At 34.7% G+C, this 25,563-nt stretch overlaps 1 protein-coding gene and 1 pseudogene across 2 annotated transcripts in view; one reads left to right on the top strand and one right to left on the bottom strand.

Moving 5' to 3' along the window:
* BRWD3 (bromodomain and WD repeat domain containing 3) overlaps nucleotides 1-25,563 on the bottom strand; it is a 134,012-nt gene that overhangs the window by 34,321 nt on the left and 74,128 nt on the right. For both annotated transcript variants that reach the window (XM_037989497.2, XM_007992161.3), the window contains exons 13-22: nucleotides 23,036-23,140; nucleotides 21,845-21,998; nucleotides 18,717-18,851; nucleotides 17,567-17,695; nucleotides 16,380-16,605; nucleotides 13,297-13,464; nucleotides 11,314-11,500; nucleotides 9,899-9,992; nucleotides 4,565-4,714; nucleotides 2,200-2,276 (exon numbers count right to left, since the gene is read on the bottom strand). In XM_037989497.2, coding sequence (XP_037845425.1) covers nucleotides 2,200-2,276; nucleotides 4,565-4,714; nucleotides 9,899-9,992; nucleotides 11,314-11,500; nucleotides 13,297-13,464; nucleotides 16,380-16,605; nucleotides 17,567-17,695; nucleotides 18,717-18,851; nucleotides 21,845-21,998; nucleotides 23,036-23,140 — 1,425 coding nt within the window. The remainder of the gene's footprint in view (nucleotides 1-2,199; nucleotides 2,277-4,564; nucleotides 4,715-9,898; nucleotides 9,993-11,313; nucleotides 11,501-13,296; nucleotides 13,465-16,379; nucleotides 16,606-17,566; nucleotides 17,696-18,716; nucleotides 18,852-21,844; nucleotides 21,999-23,035; nucleotides 23,141-25,563) is intronic.
* Nucleotides 4,882-5,958, top strand: LOC103232260 (proteasome subunit alpha type-1 pseudogene; annotated as a pseudogene).

Here is a 25,563-nt window from a genome sequence, read left to right as displayed (position 1 = left end):
CAGTGAGCCAAGACCGCACCATTGCACTCCAGCCTGGGTGACAGTAAGACTCCATCTCAAAACAAAAAAAAAAGAAAATCAATATAGAATTTCAATCATTATCTTAGTAATTTTAATGAAATCCTTCTTGGATTTCATTAAATCCAAGAAGGAGTTAAAATCCCGTCCAAAATCACAAAAGCTTCTTCAAAATAAAAAAGCATCTTATTCTTGGAAATGTTGAAATGGGATTATTTTAAAACTGAAATAAATACATATACAGTCATATACAGTCATGTGTCACTTAACAAAGACGATACTTTCAGAGAAATGCATCATGAGGTGATTTTGTCATTGTGTGAACATCATACAGAGTATACTTACACAAACCTAGACAGTATAGCCTACTACACAGCTATGCTATATAGTAGAGCCTATCGCTCCAAGGCTACAAATTTGTACAGCATGTGACTGTACTGAATACAGTTGGCAATTTTAACACAATGCTAAGTATATATCTACACAATACTAAGTGTATATCTACACATAGAAAAGCTACAGTAAAAATGTGGTGTAAAAGATTTTAAAAAATGTATACCTACATAGGGCACTTAACATGAATGGAGTTTATAGAACTGAAAGTTGCTGGTGGTGAGTCAGTGAGTGATGGTGAGTGAATGTGAAGACCTAGAAAATGACTGTACACTATTGAAGACTTTACAAACACTACACTTAGGTTACACTAAATTTATTTTAAAAAATTTTATTTCTTCAGTAAGAAATTAATCTTAGCTTACTGTAACATTTTTACTTTACACTTTTTAGCTTTTTTTTAACTTTTTGACTGTTTTGTAATAACGCTTAGCTTAAAACACATTGTACAGCCGTATTTTTTTTTTTTCTTCTTGAGACAGAGTTTCGCTCTTGTCGCACAGGCTGGAGTGCAATGGCACAATCTCGGCTCACTGCAATCTCCACCTTGCAAGTTCAAGCAATTATCCTGCCTCAGCCTCCTGAGTAACTGGGATTACAGGCCTCCGCCACCTCATCTGGATAATTTTTGTATTTTTAGTAGAGATGGGGTTTTACCATGTTGGCCAGGCTGGTCTCGAACACCTGACCTCAAGTGATCCTCCCGCCTCGGCCTCCAAAAGTGCTGGGATTACAGAAGTGAGCCACCACGCTCGGCAAATTTTTTCTTTATCTCCTTACTCTATAAGGTTTTTTTCTATTTTTAAGGTTTAATTTTTTTCAATTTTATTTTAAAACTTCATTTAAAAACTAAGACACAAACATTAGCCTAAGCCTACAGAGGGTCAGGATCATCAATATCACTGTCTTCCACCTCCACATCTTTTCCTGTTCCCACTGGAAGGTATTCAAGGACAAAAACACATGGAGCTTTTATCTCCAATGATAATAATGCCTTCTTCTGGAATATCTCTTGGAGGACCTGACTGAGGATATTTTACACTTAATAATTTATTACAAGTACAACAAGTACACTCTAAAATAACAACAAAAAGTATAGCATAAACTGAGCATATTGGTGTGCATCTGTACACCCTGCTACTCAGGAGGCTGAGCCTGAGGTGGGAGGACTGCTCGAGCCCAGGAGTTCAAGGCGTGCCTGGGCAACATAGCAAGACACCATCTCTAAAAGAATCAAAAATGAAATGAAGAAAACATAATAATATATAAGTATAGCATAGTAAATAAACCAGTAACATAGTTGTTTATTAAGTACTATATACTGTACATAACTGTATATGCTAAACTTTTGTATGACTGACAGTTCAGCAAGTTAACTTACACCAGCATCCCCACAAACACGTGAATAATGCTTTGTGCTACAGTGTTACAATGGGTATGATGTCACTAGGTGACAGGAATTTTTCAGCTTCATTATGGGACCATCGTCATATGCACTCTGTCATTGGCTGAAAGATCATTATGCAGAGGGTGAATATAATTGCCAAGATGTAGAATCTTGGATTTAAAAAGAATCTTATTTTGTAGATGAAGAAACTAAAAGGCCCACAGTGACGTCAGAAAGATATTGGGAGAGCCAGGATCACATCAGGTCTCTCGGCTTCCAGCCAGTACCTTTTCTACTATAAAACACTACTTTAATTCTGATTTTACCAATTTCCTGCAAGAACATAATTTCATATTAAAACTGTTCAATAAATTCGACCAAATTGAAATCATTAAAACTACCTGGAAGAACTTTCACTTTGCCATTCAACAACAGGATCCTCTACTGAAGCATCACTTGTGCCAACAGTTTCGTCTTCCTACAACAAAGAGCCAGCAATTAAGATATATGGATATTACCACCTAAAGTATTTCTAGTTAAAAAACCACTACCTATTTTACAGCATTTTTTGAATTCTGCCCTCAAAAAATGCTCTCCTTAAAATGCACATAATTATTGTTCTAAGTATATCTGTAACTCACAACTAAGTCTACTAGGTATTTCTAAATTTCTGGCATCATTATCTTATTGATATAAAACATCTTTTTATGATTTCAAAGACTCAATAGATTTTTTTTTTTTTTTTTTTTTTTTTTTTTTTTTTTTTTTGAGACGGAGTCTCGCTCTGTCGCCCGGGCTGGGGTACAGTGGCCGGATCTCAGCTCACTGCAAGCTCCGCCTCCCGGGTTCACGCCATTCTCCTGCCTCAGCCTCCCGAGTAGCTGGGACTACAGGCGCCCGCCACCTCGCCCGGCTAGTTTTTTTTTTTTTTTTTTGTATTTTTTAGTAGAGACGGGGTTTCACCGAGTTCGCCAGGATGGTCTCGATCTCCTGACCTCGTGATCCGCCCGTCTCGGCCTCCCAAAGTGCTGGGATTACAGGCTTGAGCCACCGCGCCCGGCCTTCAATAGATTTTTTAAGTCCAAATATAACTCTTAAATACATTAGAAACATTGTTTTAAAAATGCCTATATGTCTCTATCAAGTTAATATAATTACTCTCCACTAAAAATTTTAATTATCTTTTTTATGTAAAATTTTAAATACAGTAGAGAGAACAGATAACCCGTGTACACAATCTCCAGTTTAGACAATAATTAACTTCCTATTTTATCTATACCCTCACCCACTGCCTTATACTCTTAGCATTAGTTTGATGCACATCATGACCAAAAAAACCATTTTAACCATAAATATGTATTAAGATTAGGATTTGTTTTAGAAGTACAACCATAATGCTGTTATCACATTACATTTAAAAGGGAGCATCAGGCCAGGCACAGTGGCTCATCCCTGTAGTCCCAGCACTTTGGAAGGCCAAGGCAGGCAGATCATCTGAGGTCAGGAGTTCGAGACCAGTCTGACCAACATGGTGAAACCCTGTCTCTACTAAAAATACAAAAATTAGCAGGGCATGGTGGCGTGCACCTGTAGTCCTAGATACTTCGGAGGACGAGACAGGAAGATTGCTTGAACCTGGGAGGTGGGGGCTGCAGTCAGCTGAGATTGAGGCACTGCACTCCAGCCTGGGCAACAGAACAAGACTCTGTCTTCTGCTTGTTTGTTTCTGTCTTTTTTTAAAAGGGTGGGGGGAGCATCAGTTCCTGAACAGTGATCATTCTTTTAAGATCAAGATTTCATATGGGTGGGGGTGGGGCATGAATGGAGGACATCTTTGATAACAGTTTAAGAACTGTGAATGGGGCCAGGTGCAGTGGCTCATGCCTGTAATCCTAGCACTTTGGGAGGCCGAGGCGGGCAGATGACCTGAAGTCAGGAGTTCAAGATCAGCCTGGCCAACAGGGTGAAACCCTGGCTCTACTAAAAATACAAAAATTAGCCATGCATGGTGGTGCATGCCTGTAATCCCAGCTACTGGGGAGGCCGAGGCAGGAGAATCTCTTGAACTTGGGAGACAGAGGTTGCAGTGAGCCAAGTACGTGTCACTGCACTCCGGCCTGGGGACAGAGCAAGACTCCATCTCAAAAAAAAAAAAAAAAAAAAGAATTGGGAATGGCACGAGAATGAGAGTACCATATATTGTCAATGCATGATTAAACCTTCATTATGCATTTAACAATGAAAGCTGTTAAGAGAACAAAAAGACTGGAGAACAGAAGAACAAGATGAAAAGAAGCTACACTCTTTATTCATTACCATGAAAAAGGTAAATCTGAGAAAAATCAACACTCAATGATCTCCATGAGAGGTGAAGTCAATAATAACAAAAAATGTGTATATTATGTTGATTAGATAGCCAAACAGTTCTGAAACTGTGGAACTTATTAAAGTTCTTTATATTTCGCTCCTTTCCATTTCTAGGCTGATTTCCTCTTAAACTCTTTTTTTCACTGTGTCAAAGGCAAACTCTTGCTGGCATATTTGATACCCTCACAAAGACAGCATCTGAGGTACAAATCCAAGAAGACACCTAAAGGAATTAAATATGCCCAAATATACCTACTAAATGTATTATTAATGAACAAATCTCTTACAAGAATACAATAAAAATAATTTTCTATTAAAGAAGTGACCCTTAAACCCAAATGGATGGTACGAACTGGGAAACAAAAAACTACATCAAATAAATAATAGTATATATCTAACCTCTGAGGAGCTGTCTGAGTCTTCCTGTACACCTGAATTTTGACATGAAGGTTGTGAATTATGCTCTATGTTGGACCGTGTTTGGTAAGTATGCTGACGTTTGCGCTGTGTCCTTCGTAAAGAACGCCCACAGCTAGGCTCATAATCATTCTGTAAAAGAGAATAATAATAAATTTTAAAAAAGGAAAATCTCAGTAAACACACAAGGAACATATATAAAGGAAATTAGGTGGAGGGTAGGGGTGAGTAGGAGATGAGAATAAGTTCCCCCAAAGAAAGCCAACATATAACTATATTTATACATATTTAACCCACTTTCCACTAATACTGATCACTCTCCTATTTTGTAAACCTTGTGATCAAATTAAAGACAGTGCTGAAAAGTCTGGGTTTGCAAAGTCCCACAGACTTCTCTGTACACTGCAGAGTGATAGTTTAGGCAGCAACTCCTTGATCCTCAGTTTTGCCAGAGGCTGCAACCAGACCTGTGCCGGAACCATGTTTGGAAACCAGTATGACAATGATATCATTGTCTGGAGCAGGATTCATCAAACTGACTATGCAATGGAAGCTGTTAAACAAGGTTCAGCCACAGTTGGTCTGAAATCAAAAACCCACGCACTATTGATTGCATTGAAAAGGGCACCATCGGAGCTTGCAGCTCATCAGAAAATATTCTCCATGTTGACAACCATATTAGTATCTCAACTGCAGGGCTTACTGATGATGGTAGACTGTTATGTAATTTTATGTGCCAGGAGTGTTTCAATTCCAGATTTGTATGCAATAGACCACTTCCTGTGTCTTCTCTTGTATCTCTAATTGGAAGCAAGACCCAAATATCAACACAACAATATGGCTGGAGACCATATGGTGTTGGGCTACTTATTGCTGGTTATGTTGATATGGGCCTCGCATTTTCCAAACTTGGCCATCTGCTGACTATTTTGACTACAGAGCTATGTCCATTGGGACCCGTTCTCAGTCAGCTTGTACTTACTTGGAGAGACATATGTGCAAATTTATGGAATACAATTCAAATGAACTGGTTAAACATGGTCTGCATGCCTTAAGAGAGGCAATTCCTGCAGAACAGGACATAACTACAAAAACGTTCCCATTGGAAATGCTGGTAAAAATTTGGAGTTTACAATGTATGATAATGATAATGATGATGATGATGATGATGATGATGATGATGATGTGTCTCCATTCCTGGAAGGTCTTGAAGAAAGGCCACAGAGAAAGGCACAGCCTGCTCAGCCTGCTGATGAACCAGCAGAAAAGGCTGAAGAACCAATGAAACATTGAGTGACAAGCCAGCTGGCACAGCCTCCTCAACCTGCTGATGAACCAGCAGAAAAGGCTGAAGAACCAATGGAACATTAAGTGATAAGCCAGCCTATGTATGTATTATCAAATACGTAATAATGCTGGAAGACATACTGATGATACTAATCATCAGTAGAATGGTAGTGGAATGGTATGTTTTAGGTATCAGTCCAGATTTGAGCTTTTTCTAAGCAACTTCACTAAAACCATATAATGGTGTACATTTTTCTTTGAGATGCCTATATAATCATTTTCTAGAAAGTACAGGTATCTGTACTAATGTTTTTATATGAAAAAAGTAAGTGTCTTTGTGATTTTAAAGCCAACTGTAAAATAAAATTGTTTCACTTCCTGAAAAAAAAAAAAAAAAAAGAAATGTCTGGGTTGCAAGAATTTGCCCATTCATAATTTACATATGCCACATTATTCAGAATTATAATAGGATGAAGCAAGACATTTCAGTAACATTTGTGTATATATAATGTGTATTTATTTAGTTATTCAAAAATCTAGAAAACTTTTTTAAAGTGCTAAGATATATAAGTGGATGTAATAATCTACACTTTTGTTCATGCTAGATTAACATTGAAGACTAAACTCTGATCTTTTATTTCTCTTGCCCAAATTTCTATCTAAGAGGCCTTCTGTGGGGGTGGCCTCTTAGATACTTTTTATTCTATATATTCTAAAGATCTAGAATATCTAAGAGGCCTTCTGCGGGGGTGGGCACGGGAGGGGAGGTTCCACGCTTTACAAACCACGAAGTCGCATCAGAGGGGTTTTACTTAACCCTATATAATATGTTTTAACTTTCCAGTCTGACTCTAGCATAACATCATACAACAGAGAAAGAAAGAAATCAAAATATTTTAACCGCAAATATGTTTCTTTGTCATTTCTTGAAATAGCCCGGTAAAGCTGTCTTAAAATCAACATTCTGTAGAGAATCCCTTTCTCTTTCCAGGCCTTTTTCCTGATCCAGGAGAGAATCAACCAAGAGTCTGGCACTTTTATTTAAGTCTGAAAAGAAACATTTGCTATCTACTCTCTGTGAAAAAACTACCTAGAGGCTTCTTCTGCGTAATGAGAATCTTGGTCTCTAAAACTCCTTATCTTAAGCCAGACATTTCCTTCCATTGATTCTAGGTCTTTAGACAATAACTTAACTCTTTCAACTAATTGCTAATTAGAAAATTTTAGAATCTACCTATGACCTGGAACCTCCTCTGCCACACCCCCCTGAGTTGTCCTGCCTTTCTGCACCAAACCAATGTACTGTCTTACATGTACTGATAGATGTCTTGTCTCCCTAAATTGTACAAATCCAACCAGTAGCCTGACCATCTTAGGCATATGTTCTCAGGACTACTTCTTGAGATCAGTCACTGGTCACTCATATATGGCTCAGAACAAATCTCTTCAAATATTTTACAGAGTTTGATTCTTTCATCAACAGCATTCTTAAGATTCTTAAGAGTTAAATTATAAGAGTTAAATTATAAATTTAGTCCAATCTCCAACCCCCCACCTCTGAAATACAAAACTAGGTCCAGGAGAGAGTTGTTTAAAATAAAAATGAAATAATAAATCTTAGATTACTTCTAACAACAGAAGGGAAAGGACTCAAAACAATCTACATACAAAAAGTAACAATTTAATTTTTGGAACTGAAATCTAAACTCTGCTCCTTTTTTCTTCTCTTGCTCAAATTCCTATCTCAAGCGTCTGGAGAGTCGTGCCTTACAAACCATAGAGTCCCATCAGAGTGGTTTTATTTAACTCTATATAACATGGCTTTACTTTTCCAACCTCACTTTGGCATAACATCACATGACAGATAAGGAGGGGAATCAGAGTATTTTAACCCCAAATGTTTCTCCGCCATATCTTGAAATAGCCCTGCAAAGCTGTCTCTTGTGGGGGAAAACCTACATTGTGCAGAGGATCCCCTTCAAGAGAGAATCAAGTAAGACTCTGGCATCTTCTTAAGTCTGATAATAAACATTTACAACTATTTTCTCTGAAGTTTGCTACCTGGAGGCTTCATATGCATAATAAAGAATCTTGGTCTTCACAAACCGTCATTTTTTTTTTTTTTTTTGAGACAGAGTTTCACTCTAGTTGCCCAGGCTAGAGTGCGATGGCACGATCTCGGCTCACTGCAACCTCCGCCTCCCAGGTTCAAGCAATTCTCCTGCCTCAGCCTCCCGCCTCAGCCTGCGAGTAGCTGGGATTACAGGCATGCACCACCATGCCCAGCTATCTAAACCCTTATCTTAATCCAGACATTCCCTTCTATTCATTCCAGGTCTTTAGATAAAAACTCTTTCAACCAATTTCCAGTCAGAAAATCTTGGATTGGAAATTGACCTGGAAGCCCACTACCCACCTTCCAGTTGTCCTGCTTTTCTGCACCAAACCAATGTACATTTTACATCTATTGATTGATGTCTTATGTCTCCCTAAAATGTATACAACCAAGGTGTAGCCCAACCATCTCGGGCACAGAGTCTCAGGATCTCTTAAGGGCTGTGCCACAGACCACTGGTCACTCATTTTGGGCTCGGAATAAATCTCTTCAAATATTTTAGAATTTGACTCTTCATTGAAGGCACACAGACACACAGAAATTCATGCCATGTTTAATCCCTTATATCCCATTGAGGGTTATTTCTACTATTTGTGGACAATATAGAAGAAAAGAAATTGAGTTACTATGGATAACTTACTTATAGTTATAACAAGAATTGGCAGTATATTCATTTAGTAAAAAGGTCAAAATAGAGATTTAATTTTTAACAACTAAAATTTGAAGTGAAAACTATTTTATTCTAACCTTTACAAATACAAAACATTACTATTGATACTCCATTTAGCTAAGCTGCAATCCTAGAATGTAATTAGGAACCAACAAGTTTAAAAGTGTATGTAAATGTTTCACATTTTCAACTAAGCAAAAATATCTACAGACCTAAGTACCCTGTCCATTAGTCTCAGTCAAGTCTGATGTTTGATGAAATCAGCTTAGTAGGAAAAAAGAATAAAAATCACTGTTCTGAGTCATTCAAAAATCTCTTAAAAAAAAAAAAACTAACAAAATAAAGTTAATTTCTTAACAATAAAAGAGTTAAGAAAGCAAACATCAAAATGATCTAATATTTGAAGATACCCATTTCATATTTATCTAAATTTCTGTTTATCAATTATGGAAAAAAAAAATACAAAATCAGGGTCCATTACCTAGATTTGTTTAACAACATCAAAATCATCCTAGACTCTTCAAATTACCACACTCTATAGAAACTATGGTTAAATTTGGGAACAAAATTATACATTTGGTGTACCTGAGAGTATTCTGCTTAGCAGTTTCTTTCTATAGTACATCACAATATACAGATCATGTTTTGCTCCTAAATGATTTGGTAAGCCAGGAATGGGTCTAGGGTAGGGATCAGCAAACTTTTTCTGCAAAGGACCAAAGTGTAAATATTTTTTGGCTTTGCAAGTCATACAATCTCTGTTACAACTATTCAATTCTGTCTTACAGCCTGAAAGCAACCATATACAAGATATAAATAAGTGAACGTGGCTGTGTTCCCATAAAAATTAACAGAAATAGGTAGCAGAACTGATTTGGCCCATGGGCTATAGTTTGTCAATCTCTGGCCTAGGATATCTGGATCATTTGTTTTACATTCTAATTAGTGATCTGATAATATATTTAAGGTTCCACTTTGATCATATAAAAATGGTTATTTTTATACAAATATCTTATACCTACAATGACCACATGTCCTAGATTTGGGGGGACACTCTTGACTTATAACTTTATTCTTATTAATAACAATCATATATCTCAATTTGTGGCTCAAAAAGTAGGTGCCTTATATGCAGATACCTACTAAAACAGTCTCTTAATACATAACTGCTGCCTCTCAAAAGCCTATTATCTACAAATATTTGCAAATAGTGTATCCCAAAGTATTGTAAAACTATACTTACCCTTTGAGTAGTATAAGATGGCTTTTTCTTCTTTTCAACTGTATAAAGACTGATTTCTATGTCACCTTTTGCAGTTCGACATTCTTCCTGTACCCTAATAACAAGTCAAAGGTCAAAGTAACAGAAAATCATCAAAAAGAAAACCAATCATCTAAGAATCAGATAACAAAAATACTTTTAAACATATAATTTGCCACCTGAACTATTTTTAGGTGTATAATCCAGTGGCATTAATTACATTCAGAAAATTGTGCAACCATTATCAGCATTTCCAAAACTTTTTCATCACTTCAAAGATAAACTCTGTGACCATTAAGCAATAGCTCCCCATTTTCTCCTTCTTCCTAGCCCCTGAAAACCTCTAATCTATTGTATGTCTCTATGAATTTGCCTAGTCCAGATATTTCATATAAGTGGAATCATATAATATTTGTCCTTTTGTCTCTGGCTTCTTTCACTTAGCATGTTTATCCATGTTGTAGCAGGTATCAGAACATTCTTTTCTGTAGCTGAATGATATGCCATTTTGTACATATACCACAATTTGTTTATCTGTTCATCTGTTGGTGGACAATTGAGTTGTTTCCATTTGGTTATTGTGAATAATGTCACATTTAACACTGGTATACAAATGTCTTTGAGTCCCTGCTTTCAATTCTGCTTTCAATGTTTTGAGTAAATCATCATTTACTCCAAAGACACAAGTTAATTATGTCTTTCTTTTTTCTTATTACTGCTGCCTTCTTATAGCAGAAAGCAGAAGAAAAGGAGAAACCAAATTAATTTTGGTACTTGTTGGTTGATCTGGTAAAAGCTTGGTTAGGAAGATACTTGATTAAAATGAATTGTACATATTCTCTGTAAATGTCCTTTCTCTTTTCTAAATGAATTTCCAGTTGCTGTGGAGTATCTGAAAGTTGTTATTACAGCAAATTTCAGGGTTTACAAATACGAATAGGGATTGTAAGTTTGAAATTAATCCTAATGAAATTCTTTCATCCAATGAAGTCTACCTAAATGACATTTCTAAAGATACTCTAAGCACTAGCATCTAGCAAATAATTGTACCCCCAGGTTGCTCAAATGTTAGGGCCCATATATCACTCACATATTTAATTACGTAAGACCTCATGAGTTCTTAATACTACTTGTATTCTTTTCTTCAAATCTAGGCTATAAACTGAGAACAGAGATAATGTTTTGCATTTTCAATATTCCCCAAAGCATTCAGCACAAAGCTAAAGATAATCGTTATTTGTTATGGAGTGAACTCACTGGAATAATATGGAAAAACTAATGCATGACTAAACTATATTTTAAAATACCTCATTTACTAGGCTAACATAGTACATTTCAATTCACTTCCTAAGAATAAAGCTTTAAATTTTCTTCTAAATGTTACCTTATTGACTCACCTACTAACCCCATTATTTAGTTCATTGACCACCACTCTTCTGCTCCATGCCATGAGATCTCTTTCAGTGGCCATCTGGCTCCGAGGAGCATTGTTATGCATTTGTCTAACACCTTCAATTTGACTACTATGTCTTCTAAGCCTGATGTTTGGGGAAGAAGATATGTCCATGTTTGGACTTCTCAGAGCTAAAACAAAAACAAGGAAAATTGTCACTTTCTGAGCAAAGGCACCACAGTTTTCCAGAACACAGCTCTAAATAAAAGAGCAGATTCAAAGATAGTACTGCTGTAAGAATTGCTATCCCTTTGTTCTATATTTTCTGTACCCTCCTTTATGTTTTTCATATTGTTATAAATAAGGCAAGCACTTTTATTGAGAAATGTTTAAAATTTCTATAATTATTTTAATCTTTTTCAAAGTAGTTTCACATCTGACATCTACTAAATGCTCACAGAATATAAAAAAATGTATTCAACATGATTTGGAGATTCACAAATGTTTATTAGTGCTAGTTCAGGAAGCAGCTTTTTGATCTAAATTCTATCTTTATTCTCTCCATTACAGTGTTTCTAGATAAAGCATCAATAAAACTTTCAAAAATGTTAAGATTCAAAGTGTAAATAATTATTTTTTTAAATCAAAATTTCACTTTCAAGATTGATGAGCAAAGAAAAAAAGAAAACAAAGTAACAGAAGTTTTATTTTTTAATACTCCAGAAAGGTTCATGTTATTTTTCTTATATTTACAAATAAAACACAAATGGAAACTGAAACATCCAACTGTTAAATGTCAGAAAAATTTCAAAACAAATGAATATTACCAATAGAAGTCAGTGGGGTCTCTTGACTAATGTCATTTCTAATCTGTCCACAGAAACCTAGTATTGAAGGTACAACAGAATACTGATTTCATTAATGGATATTTAAATCAGGGCTCTGAGAAAGTTTCACGTCTCAGGAATAAAGGACCTGGATAGATAGGATTATCAGCCCACTTGTTATCTTGTTCCAGGTTCAGAAAAGCTTATCTGAGTTAGGTGTTCAAGTAACCCAAATGAATTTTTTTAATTTTATGAGATATTGAAGAAATCAGGAAATTAGTAAAATACTCTGTGAATCACCACAAATTTAAATCACCTTATTCATTTCTATGAAATCTAAAATGCAATGTTACACAGATAAATGACTCTAGTTACAAATATATGAAAAGAAATAAATCTGAAAAAAAATCTCATAAGATGACTACATTTGAAGATAAAACTAATAGCTCTTGATAAAAGCTGAGATTTATATAAAACTCAGATGCCCTGGCACGTTTCATGTAAAAGATAGGATAGGATATCATTTTAATATCATTTAAGGATAGAATATTCATTTTCACGTTTAATGTAAAAGATAGGATAGGATATCATTTTAATATCATTTAAGGATAGAATATTCATTTTAAGATAATTAATTATACAATAACTTCCACTGGTATTAAGATCAAACTATTATAAGTCAATTCAGAAGCTGCATCTGTATTCCCTAAGACAGCTTCTTGTCTTCAGTGTATTTTTTTTTTAATTCAAGAGAGGAGCATGGTATTCTGCTTTCCTCTCCACAAAAGAGGAATTGGCAGTAATTTCTAAACTTAAGGTAGTTTTAATTTTGAAAACTGTATAGGTTGGTTCCCCTACAAGAGGGCTAGACATACTGTAGCACTTCACTTCTTAAAACAAATGTAAAGATTACAGATAAATTACTGAGTAAAAAGAAGACAGTGTATTAAAATGCATCACCTGAATTTCTCAGGAGACCTTAAGTCATTTTACCCACAAATGATGAGATTATGAGACTTTGATATATCTGATATCAAAATTGCAAATTAATAAAAATGTTTTTATTTATAAAGGTAAAATATTTTCCATGTAATTATTTGGGAAAAGTAAAATAATTACAGTACATACACTACACCCTTTACAAGTATAAAAATACTTACCACCATTAACAGAGTATGCTCTATTAACTGGAAAATGTGGAACATCTCCTTCATTAATTAGTCTCAGGTCTTGTTCTCTCTGCAGCTCCCTGATTATTCCATCAAGAATGCTCTCATCTTGGTCATTGGTTTGCTGCCCAATTACCTGTTCTACTACCTCACCATCACCTTAATAAGACCAGATACAAAGCCCCAAAATTACTTACATTTTAGTATACCTTCAACATAGTAAAAACAACCTATAAATTTCTACACAAATGATTAAAAACAGGATTAAATGTAAAATAAAGTATCAAATGAAACATTTTATTAAAAACTTTAAATATTTTTGATGTACTAGCTTATGTGTCTGACTTAACCAATGCTCCCAAATTAGACATTATTATGAGGGCCTTCTCATCTTTAAAAATACAATCAAGTGCTGCATAACAACATTTCAGTCAAAGATAAACCACATATACAATGGTAGTCTCATGAGATCATAATGAAGCTGAAAAACTCTTATTGTTTAGTGACATCATAGCCTCAAAGTGCAATGCAGTACTCACATGTTTGTGGTGATGTTGGGATAAGCAAACCCACTGCACTGCCAGTTATATAAAAGCATAGCACACACAATTATGCACAGTACATAATATTTGGTAGTAAATGACTATATTACTGTTTTATGTATGCACTATACCATACATCGTATCATCTTGAAATGTACTACTTTTAATTACTAAAAAAAATTGCACTGTAAAACGGCCTCAAGAAGGTCCTCCAGGAGGTATTCCAGAAAAGGGTATTGTTATCATAAGAGACGACAGCTCCATATTGCCCCTGAAGACCTTCCAGTGGGACAAGCAAGATGTGGAGGTAGAAGACAGGGATATGGATAATCTTGACTCTGTGTAGACCTAGGCTAATGTGTGTTTGTGTCTTAACTTTTAAAAAGTTTAAAAAGTAAAACAATAAAAATTTTAAAAATAGAAAAACCTTATAGAATAAGGATATAAAAACTATTTTTATACAGTTGTACAAAGTATTTGTGTTTTAAGCTAAGTATTATTACAAAAGAGTCGAAAAGTTAAAAAAACAAAACAAAAAACCTAAAAAGTGTTTCCAGTAAGCTAAGGTTAATTTGTTACTGAAGAAAGAAAAATATTGTTTATACACATTTAGCATAGCCTAAGTGTACAGTGTTGATAAAGTGTACACTATCGTAATGTTCTAGGTCTTCACATTCAACCACTCCCTCACTGAATCACCCACAGCATTTGCAGTCTTGTAAGCTCCATTTCATGGTAAGTGCTTTACACAGGTATACCATTCTTTATCTTTTATACCATATTTTTACTGTACCTTTTCTGTCTAGATATGCTTAGATAAATATGTACCATTGTATTTATAACTGTCTATGGTATTCAGTGCAGTTAAATGCTGTATAGGTTTGCTGCCTAACAGCAACTAGCTATGCCATAAGAGTTTTGAGTAAGATTTAATTAAACAAGTTTAACCACGGATACCTAAAATGCTTTGCATCCTCCTTTGTGAAAATTTCCTTTTTGAAAGAAGTCAAAATGATGATCTTTGAACTATTATTGTCTTTTGATAACATTTTAGTGTTTTAATGAGTACAAAATTATTTTTTATATACACTGAAATTTAATGATTATTTCTGAATGAAAATGTTAAATCTTTTTCTTTCTTAAGTATATCATTGCCCTGGTTTTCATCTTGTCCTCTGGTCAGATTTGACAGAGTAACCAAGTGATCAGATCTTACAAGAAATATACAAGAAATAAAATCTGATAAATTAGACTTTCTTATTCCTTTGTTTTCAAGTTTATCTCCCATTTAATTAATATTCACACCTTTTCTCCTTGGCTAATAAATATATCATCACAGTAACTACAGGCACATGTCTAATACCATTTCCCTGCTCTACAACCTTTATAAGCAAGAACATAAAAAGATGTGCAGCATTTCATTCTATGAGGGTCAGTTTAAGCCTTAATTCCCTAGCCAAGATACAAAATTCTACTTGCAAATCAGTAACTTACTAGCTCATACCTGAAGACAACCTACAAGTACCAAAGTAAGATATGAAGGCATTTTATGTGGGGGTAGAGGGCAGAATAAATAATGGAAATATGCTAACCAGAAGAGAGTAAGTTTCTTTGATAGAAAATAGCTTATTCCAATGTTTTATTCTCCTATCTTCCCATCATATATCACATTCATCTCTGCTTTCCCAATATCTCCCAAGACCGAGTGTTATTTAAATAGTCACATCCGCTTACTCTACACCCAATAACTCTTTGCATTTCAAACATGAGAATAGGTAAATAGCTACCTCCAGCTGCGGGGTAGGGGTTGTTTTCTTTTTATTGAGACAGTCTGACTCTGTCGCCCAGTCTGGAGTGCAGTGGCACAATCTTGGCTCACCGCAACCTCCGCCTCCTGGGTTCAAGTGGTTCTTGTGTCTCAGCCACCCAAGTAGTTGGGATTACAGCCAGGCACCATCACCCCCAGCTAATTTTTGCATTTTTAGTAGAGACGGGGTTTCACCACGTTGGCCAGGCTGGTCTCGAATGCCTAACCTCAAGTAATCCACCCACCTCGGCCTCCAAAAGTGCTGGTATTATAGGCGTGAGCCACCACTCCTGGCCAGTCTGTGGTTTTTCAAAGTTTCACCTTCTTAGTTTAATTAACTATGAACTCTCAAACTAAAATATCAATACTATAAGCAGTGGAATTCCACCAGTTACAAAAGCTTTTACTACAACTCAATACTATAGAAAACAACAGGTTCATACATATATAAGGTTTTCTAAAGAAATAGGTCAATACATTATCTGCTTGAGCATATATGTTTATGTTTGTCCTAACCCACTTATCTGTGTCCAGGTGAGATAAACAATGAAAAAGTACTATGCTAAGGTTAAAAGTACTATACAACTGAAAATTAACAGTAACAGAAGATGAAACATATTATAACCTACTCCAGAGTTTAGCAGGAGGCATACATCATAGAGAATACAGCAGTAATGTATAATATTGTGCAAAATGTTTTATATTTACTTTTAGAGGAAACATACCATTAGCCACATATCCCAGCTGTGGTATAAGCTGTTCATCTTTACAATTTTCCCGTCCTGGTACCAATCGTTGGAATTTTGTGGGATGAGGATTTCCATCAACATCCACCAAAAATGGAGGAGGCATGAGGTGAGGAGCTTGTTGGGTTTGTTCATCCAATACATAGTTATTGGCATCACGAATAAGAGGACGATAATCCGTGTGGAAGAACATCTGATCTGGAATCTTTATGACAGATTTTTAGTGGGTTAACATACACAGGGAATTTATAAGTAAATACTTGTTTTCATTCCTAGAGCACACTCATTTTTTAAATCAGATAATTTTTTGCATACTCTTATAGTCCTTTGTTGCCCTATATTCCCCCTTTAGGTAGAATAGAATTGAATTACCTAGATGGTAATTCTCTTTTCTCCACAAAATCCTATAATCTGTATTAATTTTTAGACATATCATATTTCTTCTATTATGATAAGAAGAACTAAAGCAACAACCCAGTAGATATAGTTGGGCATTTGTATTTAAGTTGTAAAAATTACACAAACCTATATAATTATGTTTTTCTTGCTTATTTTTATTCAAATGAAGACAGATGCAGTATAATACATATGATAAAACAGGTAAATATCAATCACATCAAAGACACTCAAACCTGATATTAATACAATTATTGAGCTGACCTCAATGATTGAGTTCTCTTCCAACTCTACAATTCTATAAACTTTCTCAAATTCACAGCTAGCAAAACATAAAGAACCAATTAAGTTAGCTCCCAAAGTATTTTAACAGGATCAATAATAAGTAAAATAGCCACCTAAGAAAATAAACATATTCAGTCGCCAGCAGTCTATTCCCAATTCATGAGAAGTAGAAGATGTGATGTATTAGAATTACTCTCCTATTATACCTGGAAGGCAGTAGAGAATATGTTCAAAGCAAAAGGATTTCCTCAGGAATTTTTATGTCTTCATCACCCTGTAATTTATCTCAATCGTGATCTGCACAGCCAAACATAACGTTCTGGCAGTGCAGATCACAATTGAGAACCTTTACTAAGAAAGACAACTTTCTTTTATTTTATATCTACTGACACATAACAGCCCTTATTAACTGGAGGACTTTAAACAAAATTTGTGAATGACACAATCCTAAATTATACTCTACAGCAAAATTAAAATATGCTAACCTTTTCATAGTATTTACTGCATCCAAAACCAAAAAGCAGCAAATGCCCATGAGAATCTGTGCAGGCAAAATGGTTTCCATCCGGTGAAAATTTACAATCAAACACCGCACCATGGCCTTGGCCTTCAATCTGAAATTCAGAGGAGTCTCAAGTCATCTTAAGAGTAATTTTCAAATAATAGATAGGTGATAACTTTTCCTTGCTAATACCATGGACTCTGTGATGCACAAACATTCCAAAGTACTCTCTGGCTTCTGTAGCCAGAACCCTACTGAAACAGTAAATCCCTGAAAGAAATTAGGGAGAGGCAAATTGCAATGGATAAAATCAATCATTGCTAGCAATGACATACCTCATGAAATACTAAATGAGTGACTGTGAAGATTAAAATAGAACTAAATGCAACCAAAATGACAAAGGCACTACCTCAGCAAAGTCAAGATACTATCTTCACATCTTAAGTTATAATGCAATGAAGCCTTAAAATAACCATCCTAAAATTAAAGCACACAATCAATTTTACTAATAAAAGACAGAGGATCTGTCTTTGCTCTGGGTCTATATAAAGCATATAAAAGTAAACTCAAAGGCCAACCAACAATTTAGAAATGTTTAGTCAGAATTATTCTTAAGAGGATATGAGTATTCCCATCACCATAGAAGGGTGTTCTGAGAGGAGAGATAGCTCACCAGATTTTTCCATGGCTTGTATGAGACATATCTTAAGAGCATCCATATCTCCAAGTCCATGTTTGCCAAACAACTTTCTGATTACTAAATCATATGAGGTTTACCAGGGGCAGACACAAGTATTACAGTCACTGTTATAATTCATAAATGAGAATTACATTTTAAACATCAATCTTTTTGTGATTTTGGTTAGGTGTTAACTCCAAAGCTTAATACATTTGAGTATCTGCAATTTAGGGCTGGGGAACAGAATTTGGAAAATGCTAACACCTAAGAAAATGCTAACATCTTGAAAGGCTCAACTGGCCTTATTCTCAGTTCTTGAGTTATTCTCTGAATTATTTAACCAATTTAAACACAAATGACAAGAGGTTCCTTTGTACTAGGTATACTTTAATTAACCAAGTTATTATATAAGAGAAGTTGGTTTGAATGTGAACTAGACACAGGTGTCTCTTACCATGTTAAAGTAATTCCGAATTTTGGTCCCCCGGTCAAGGTCCCAAATAAAAATGTTCCCATCATGACCTGCTGAAAGTATAATCCTTTGATCAAATGGATGGGCTTCCAGAACGAATACTTCGTCATCATGTCCCTATAATAAAAATCAGTATTAAAAATGAAAAGCAACACAAAATGTCTTGTTCATTTGGTAAAAAGGTCTTCAGTGTGCTATCAGTCTGGTTCAAATGGATTTATGCAGAATAATAAACAGCATTTACTACGTGGATACTACATGAACAATATACCTCAGTGAGATTTCCTTATAAACTGCTGATTTTATCAAGTATTCAATAAACAGAAGATCCAGAAATGTTTTTAAAATATAGTCTAAACAATACAGCTCATTAACCAAGGCTCTGAAGTGGAATTTAGGACTGGGCTATTTAAAAGGCCACAGAATATATGACAAACAGAATCTTTCTATAACACCCAATTCTGAAACAATGATCAATACAATTCAGCACTCTATTCTCTATTACTGGTATTCAAATTGTATTTTAGTAGGCCTCATGATACATTCAAAGGATAAAGCACAGTGGTTCTGCTCTACATCTACTTTACATTTGGGAGCTCCATTTAAGATGTTATCTAGAAAATACATTTTCTGCTAAAAAGAAAGAAGTTTGAAAACCAATGCTTTATGTTATATGTTTATACAATATATAACATGTTTACATATGTTATATGTTTATATAACATATAACAAGTTTACATATGTTATATGTTTATATGCCTCGTAAAGGAAAAGTTTACAAACATCTGCTTTAAGACCATTGTTCATTTTCTTTGGACTTAACTCCTGACTAGAGAGTATATGTTTAAGAACAGGCTCCAAGCCTTAGAAAAGCATAGAGAACATTCCGAAGCTGCACTTATCTTAGGAACACACTATCACATTATACATCAGTAGTGTCTAAAAAATGATCATATCCTACAAATCTCAAAAGTGCATTTTGTCCCAAATCATGCTATTAAAAAAAGTAGAATAATAGAGTATCCTACCATATTATGATTATGGACAAAAATACAGCTTACTGAAAGAAAATATAACTTTAGACTGGCTCAAAATGTAGTGATAAGATTAGTAGGAAAAATCCCCTTATGATAAATACCATCACAACTCAAAGTTTACCAAAATTCTTCCCAGTGACTACAGAAAAAGTTATTTCTTTGCTATAACAAAATCCCTTGCTAAAAGAATCAATTTGATATAGCCAATATTTTCTCAGGTTCGTACCCAGCAAAAAATAAAGCTAGTTTGCTAAACTCTAATGATAATGACATGACTACTTCAATGTACATTAGGGGGAAAAAAAAGAACTTTGAAGCTGGGGATTTTCCTTTTTTTGGGTCACACGCCTTAGGAGAGGACATAGTTACTAGATCATGGGGAACAAGATCTAGTCAAAATAAGTAATGTCTTAAAATTTATCAATTTATCATCTTAAAATGCCATATTTGTATTTGGTAAGCACACTTTTATTTCCACCACCCCCACACAAATCTAAATTATCATCCTCACTCATCCTGGCTACTATCAGACTCCTATAATCTACCTGCAGTCACTCTCAACTCATTCCAATCGATTCCCTCTTCTGTGACCAGAATTAAAAGGTATTTTTCAAAAGCAAAACCCTTAATGATTTTCTATTGGTCTTACAATAGATCCTACAAAATCCTAGTCTGGCCCCTGTCCACTTTTCCCATTGTATCTGGGGAGACTCTGTTTCTGCTCTCTGTGATATAGCTAAATTGGCTTTCTTTCAGCTCCTATCTACCTCAGGACCTTTGCACACGCCATTCCCTCTTTCTAGAAACACGCCCCAGTCTCCTCACATATTTGATTTACCAAATATTTACTGATACCCTACCATGTAGAGGCAGTAAATAAATAAGAAAACATAACAATAAAATATCAGATAGTGATGAACCTAGTAAAAGTAAAGCAAGGTGACATAATAAGACAAAGACGAGGAGGCTATCTTGGATTGTTTGATCAGGGAAGGCCTAATCAAGGAGTTGACACTTAAGTTGAGATTTGGATAATTCTTACTTATCTTTCAAAACTTAACCCAAACTACACTTCCTCAGGAAGTTTTCTCTAAGCCTCCCATATCAAATTTGGTTACCCTGTTAGAAGTTTGCATTCTATCTCGCATTTTTCTTTCTTAGTACTTATCTGATTAAAAGTATTTCTCATAATAGGCTATAAGCTCTGGCATGACAAGACTCTGTCTAATTTACCATTTATATCTAACACCTAACCCACTTTTGGCACACAGCTGATGCTCAAACAGCATTTGCAAAATAGAAGAACTTTACATCCCTCTGATACATAAACACCATGATATACTACAAAGACAACTGAGTTGAGTCGGAAGAATTGGTTTCTAGTCTGAACCTTATCACTTACTAACGAGTGATCGCATGGCAAGCATTTGGCATTCTCTCCTTAAAATGCTTATGAATTGATAGTTGAAACAGACAAAATAAGGTTTTAAAATTAAACTTAATCTGAAGTCAACCAGTATTATGATAAACTGAAAAACATCAACACCACCCATGTGATTTCTGCTATTAATCCTTTCAACTTTTTACATCACAAATACTGTAGCCTCTTACAATGACAAATATACACTTTCTGAAAGAGGAAAAAATACCTTTCTTTTCCTACTTCTTCCTCTTACCCCTAATTCCTTGCATAAACTAATCACTAAAGGTAGACTATGTAGGATATCTTTACCAAAATAAGGTACGCTCTGCCCCTATAACGGTAACAATGAAAAAATGCCAACCCCTGGTAAAAACAAAATAACTTATATGTCCTCATTGCACACAATAACACAGTAGATGAGTAACTACTAGACTTAGAAAAGATCTTGAAAAGATTTCATACTTGCTTTTAGCAGGTATAGTGTGTGTCATCCCTATTTTACAGCTATGTCAAAAGAGGCCTCTCAGAAAATCATTTTTCCAAGGGCTAGTATAGTATATCACAGAAAGGAAACTGGAACTTAAATTTCCTGTGTCTTAAAATAATGTGCTTTTTGACCATTTTAATTACTCTAAAAATAAAATACTTACAGATAATGTATGAAGAAGCTGTCCTGTGATAGAATTCCACACTTTCAAAAGAAAATTATTCACTGCAGTAATAACTGTGGTATCATAGCGATCCCAGGCCACCATAGTCACCTTAAGTTTAGTGATCTTGTCTTCTCCAGATGGCAAATTATTGCTAAACAAAACAATTTGCAATATTCATATCTTATGAATTTTGGACAAAGGTGCATGTTAAGTAGCAAATTATGACATAATTTCTCCAGGAGTACACAACTGTTTAGATTAAAAAATCCTAAACTATACTGTTAAGTATTCATGAAAGAAAAAAGTAAATGTATCTGCATAGGGCAATACCTGTTAGCTTAATTCAGGGAGAAGAAAAGACCCCAAAATGACAAAAATTTGGTAAATAGTTCCTTGAGAACCAAAAATTATGGAACTACTAAGAAATCTATAAATACCTTGAAAAATAAAATTCATGCTTATGTTGGTTATCAGAAAACAGGAAAACATAATGGCCAATTTATTCTCTTAAATATGAATTTTTTAGAAAACCCATAGGTCTTATAAAAAAGCAGTAGAAAATTTAGTACCATTTTTATGTAATTAAATATGACATTATCAATAGGTAACTATGATGAAAAAGTCATTTTTATACTGCAGCTAATGGAAAGACAGTTGATTTCAGGGCCATACCCTAAAGAAGCTGTAGTGTCCCAAAGAAGTAATTATGTATCTTCCAATCAACAGTGAAGATGACGAAACTGAATGCTGATTAAGTGTAAATATATTACTGAGTAGGAATGCTAACAATATAAAATATTATGAAAGTATCCTTAGAAAATTAAAGAAAAAGTTAAACATATGATGACATTTAACAGGGACAACTCTCAAGGTAGAAAGTAATATAGATATATTTTTTAATGACCTATAAAAATCTAAGGCAGAGAATGGCTCTATAGGCATCAGTAGAACACAGAGATCTTTGAGTCACAACAGACCAGAATATCAAATGAATCAGCAATATTCCTGTCATCCAGTCTGTCAATCAACAGTAAAGATGATTTGCTTAGAGGCTGTACAGATGCAAACTTCATGTCTACAATTAACTTCAAACTATTTACTAATGTAAAAAGATATTTTATATTCATTATTAAACTCAATGTAAAATATATCATGAGAACCACATAAACATCTAACATATATTCTTACCCAGTCATTTTAGTAGCCATGTCGAGCACTATACTCTTCCATTCTTGTTGCTGATACTGCCAAATTCTTGCCGTTCCATCTCGACTTCCACTAACAAATCTTAAACTAGACAGAGTTAAAATAACTTTATTAATTTTCTCAAAATGTAAATCACTTTTTTTTGATAATATAAGTAACACATTAACCCTCACACACTACTGAGGGGAATGTAAAATGGTACAGTCACTTTGGAAAACAGCTTGGCAGTTCTTCAAAATGTTAAACATAGTCATCATATGACCCGGAAATTCTACTCCCAGGTATATATCCAAGAGTAATGAAAACATAAGTCCACATAAAAATGTGTACATGAATATTCATGGCAGCATTATTCATAATAAGTCAAAAAGTGGAAACAACCCAAATGTCCATCAATGGGATAAATGGATAAATGAAATATAGCGTATTCATACAATGAAATATTATTCAGCCAAAAAAAAAAAAAAAGAAAGAAAGAAAGAATGATAGACACAGTAACATAGATGGATCTTGAATAGGCAAACCTATAAAGACAAAAAGTAGATTAATGGTTACCCAGAGCTGGGAGTGAAGGGATAGGAGAATTGGAGGTTGACAGCTAAAGGGTATGAGCTTCTTTCAGGGCCAATGAAAATGTTCTAAAATTGACTGTGGTGATGGTTGCACAACCCTATGAATATACTAAAAACCAATGAATTTTATGTTATTTAAATTATATTTCAATAAAGATGTCATTTAAAAAGAATACATATTCACTCATACTTCTGTCACTGTCAACGCTTCGGTTTCTATTTTCAGAATTTATAAAATACAGACATATACACTTCAATAGTTTCTACCACAAAAAATTGAACTGAACTATAAATGTTTTTCCCTAGCTTAACTGTATTTTGTTGATCTATTTCTATGTTTCCAAGTACAAAACTATCACTTTTAATAAGTGTTCAACTATATGAATGTACCAAAATTTATTTAATTAATCCCTTAATGATCAACTATTGTTTCCAATCTTCACCATTATAAATAATGCTGTGATGAACATCTCTATATAATCTTTGTACAACCTCATACATATATTTGCTGAGTCAGAGTAGGTGTATTTTTAAAGCTTTTGATACATACTGCCAAATTGTTTCCCTGAAAAGTTTTTTTAATAATTTACAATCTCATCACAAGTTGTAGAAGTGTCCATTTTCCCAAAACCCTTGGCAATATTGGGATTATCATTTTTCATTATCTTGTCATTCTGAAAGAAAAAAAAGTGACTGTTATTTTAATTTATATTTCTTTGATTATTAGTAAAATTGGACATCTCCTCATGTGTTTATTGGTCACACGAATAATTAAGACCACAATAATGTAATTTTTCCTTAATGGAAAAAGACAGGGAGTTAAAAATTTAGGTTCTTCTAGCATGAAAGAATAGTAGCTATACTAATGTTCAAGCATCTAACTCAGTATAATGCAATCAAGTCAACCTTAAAATTTATTTGGTGGTTTTTTCATTCCTAATATAGACATCACTCTTTGTAGACCATCATTATTTACTCTCAAATTTGACAAAAATGAACAACTCCATCAGTGTAATTATTTGCAGTCAAAAGTTATTTAAAAATAGAACATGATCATCCTATAAAGTCCTTATAGGCCGGGCGCAGTGGCTCACGCCTGTAATCCCAGCACTTTGCGGGGCCGAGGCGGGCGGATCACGAAGTCAGGAGATCAAGACCATCCTGGCTAACATGGTGAAACCCCGTCTCTACTAAAAATACAAAAATATTAGCCAGGCACGGTGGCATGGTCCTGTAGTCCCAGCTACTCGGGAGGCTGAGGCAGGAGAATGGCGTGAACCCAGGAGACGGAGCTTGCAGTGAGCCAAGATCGTGCCACTGCACTCCAGCCTGGGTGACAGAGTGAGACTCCGCCTCCAAAAAAAAAAGTCCTTATAGACATACAAGTTGAACTAGTCGAATCCAAAATTCTAAAATCTGAAAGTGTTTGAGTGTCAACATGACGCCAGATGTCAAAAAGTCCACACCTGGCCTCTTGTGATGGGTCACCAAATAGTCAAAACTTTGTTTCATGCACAAAATTATATAAAATATTGTATAAAATTACTTTCAGGCTACGTGTGTAAGGTATACATGAAACATAAATGAATTGTGTTTAGACTTGGGTTCCATCTCCCAGCATCTCATTATAATATGCAAATATTCCAAAATCTGAAAAAATATCCACTTCTGGTACCAAGTATTTTGGATATGAAATAACCCGTACTGGAAACAAATTAATGCTAGGTGCTTAAAATTTTTAATCTATTATGCTAGGCAAACTTTTAGGCTAGAGCCTTTTTGGCTGTCATCTTTTTGGGATTAGACACTTTAGAGAGTGCAAGGATATCTGCATATAATTTCTGACTTTAGGGATATAGGGATAATGAGTGATACAGATATTCAGAGAAAGTCAAGACAATTAAATGCTGGAACATTCAGGAAAGGTTTCAGGTAGGG

The sequence above is a fragment of the Chlorocebus sabaeus genome, chromosome X, assembly GCF_047675955.1.
Source record: "Chlorocebus sabaeus isolate Y175 chromosome X, mChlSab1.0.hap1, whole genome shotgun sequence".
In the NCBI taxonomy this organism is placed as follows: Eukaryota; Metazoa; Chordata; class Mammalia; order Primates; family Cercopithecidae; genus Chlorocebus; species Chlorocebus sabaeus.
Note: the sequence above shows the minus strand (reverse complement) of the source record. Positions and strands in the feature narration are given on the sequence as shown.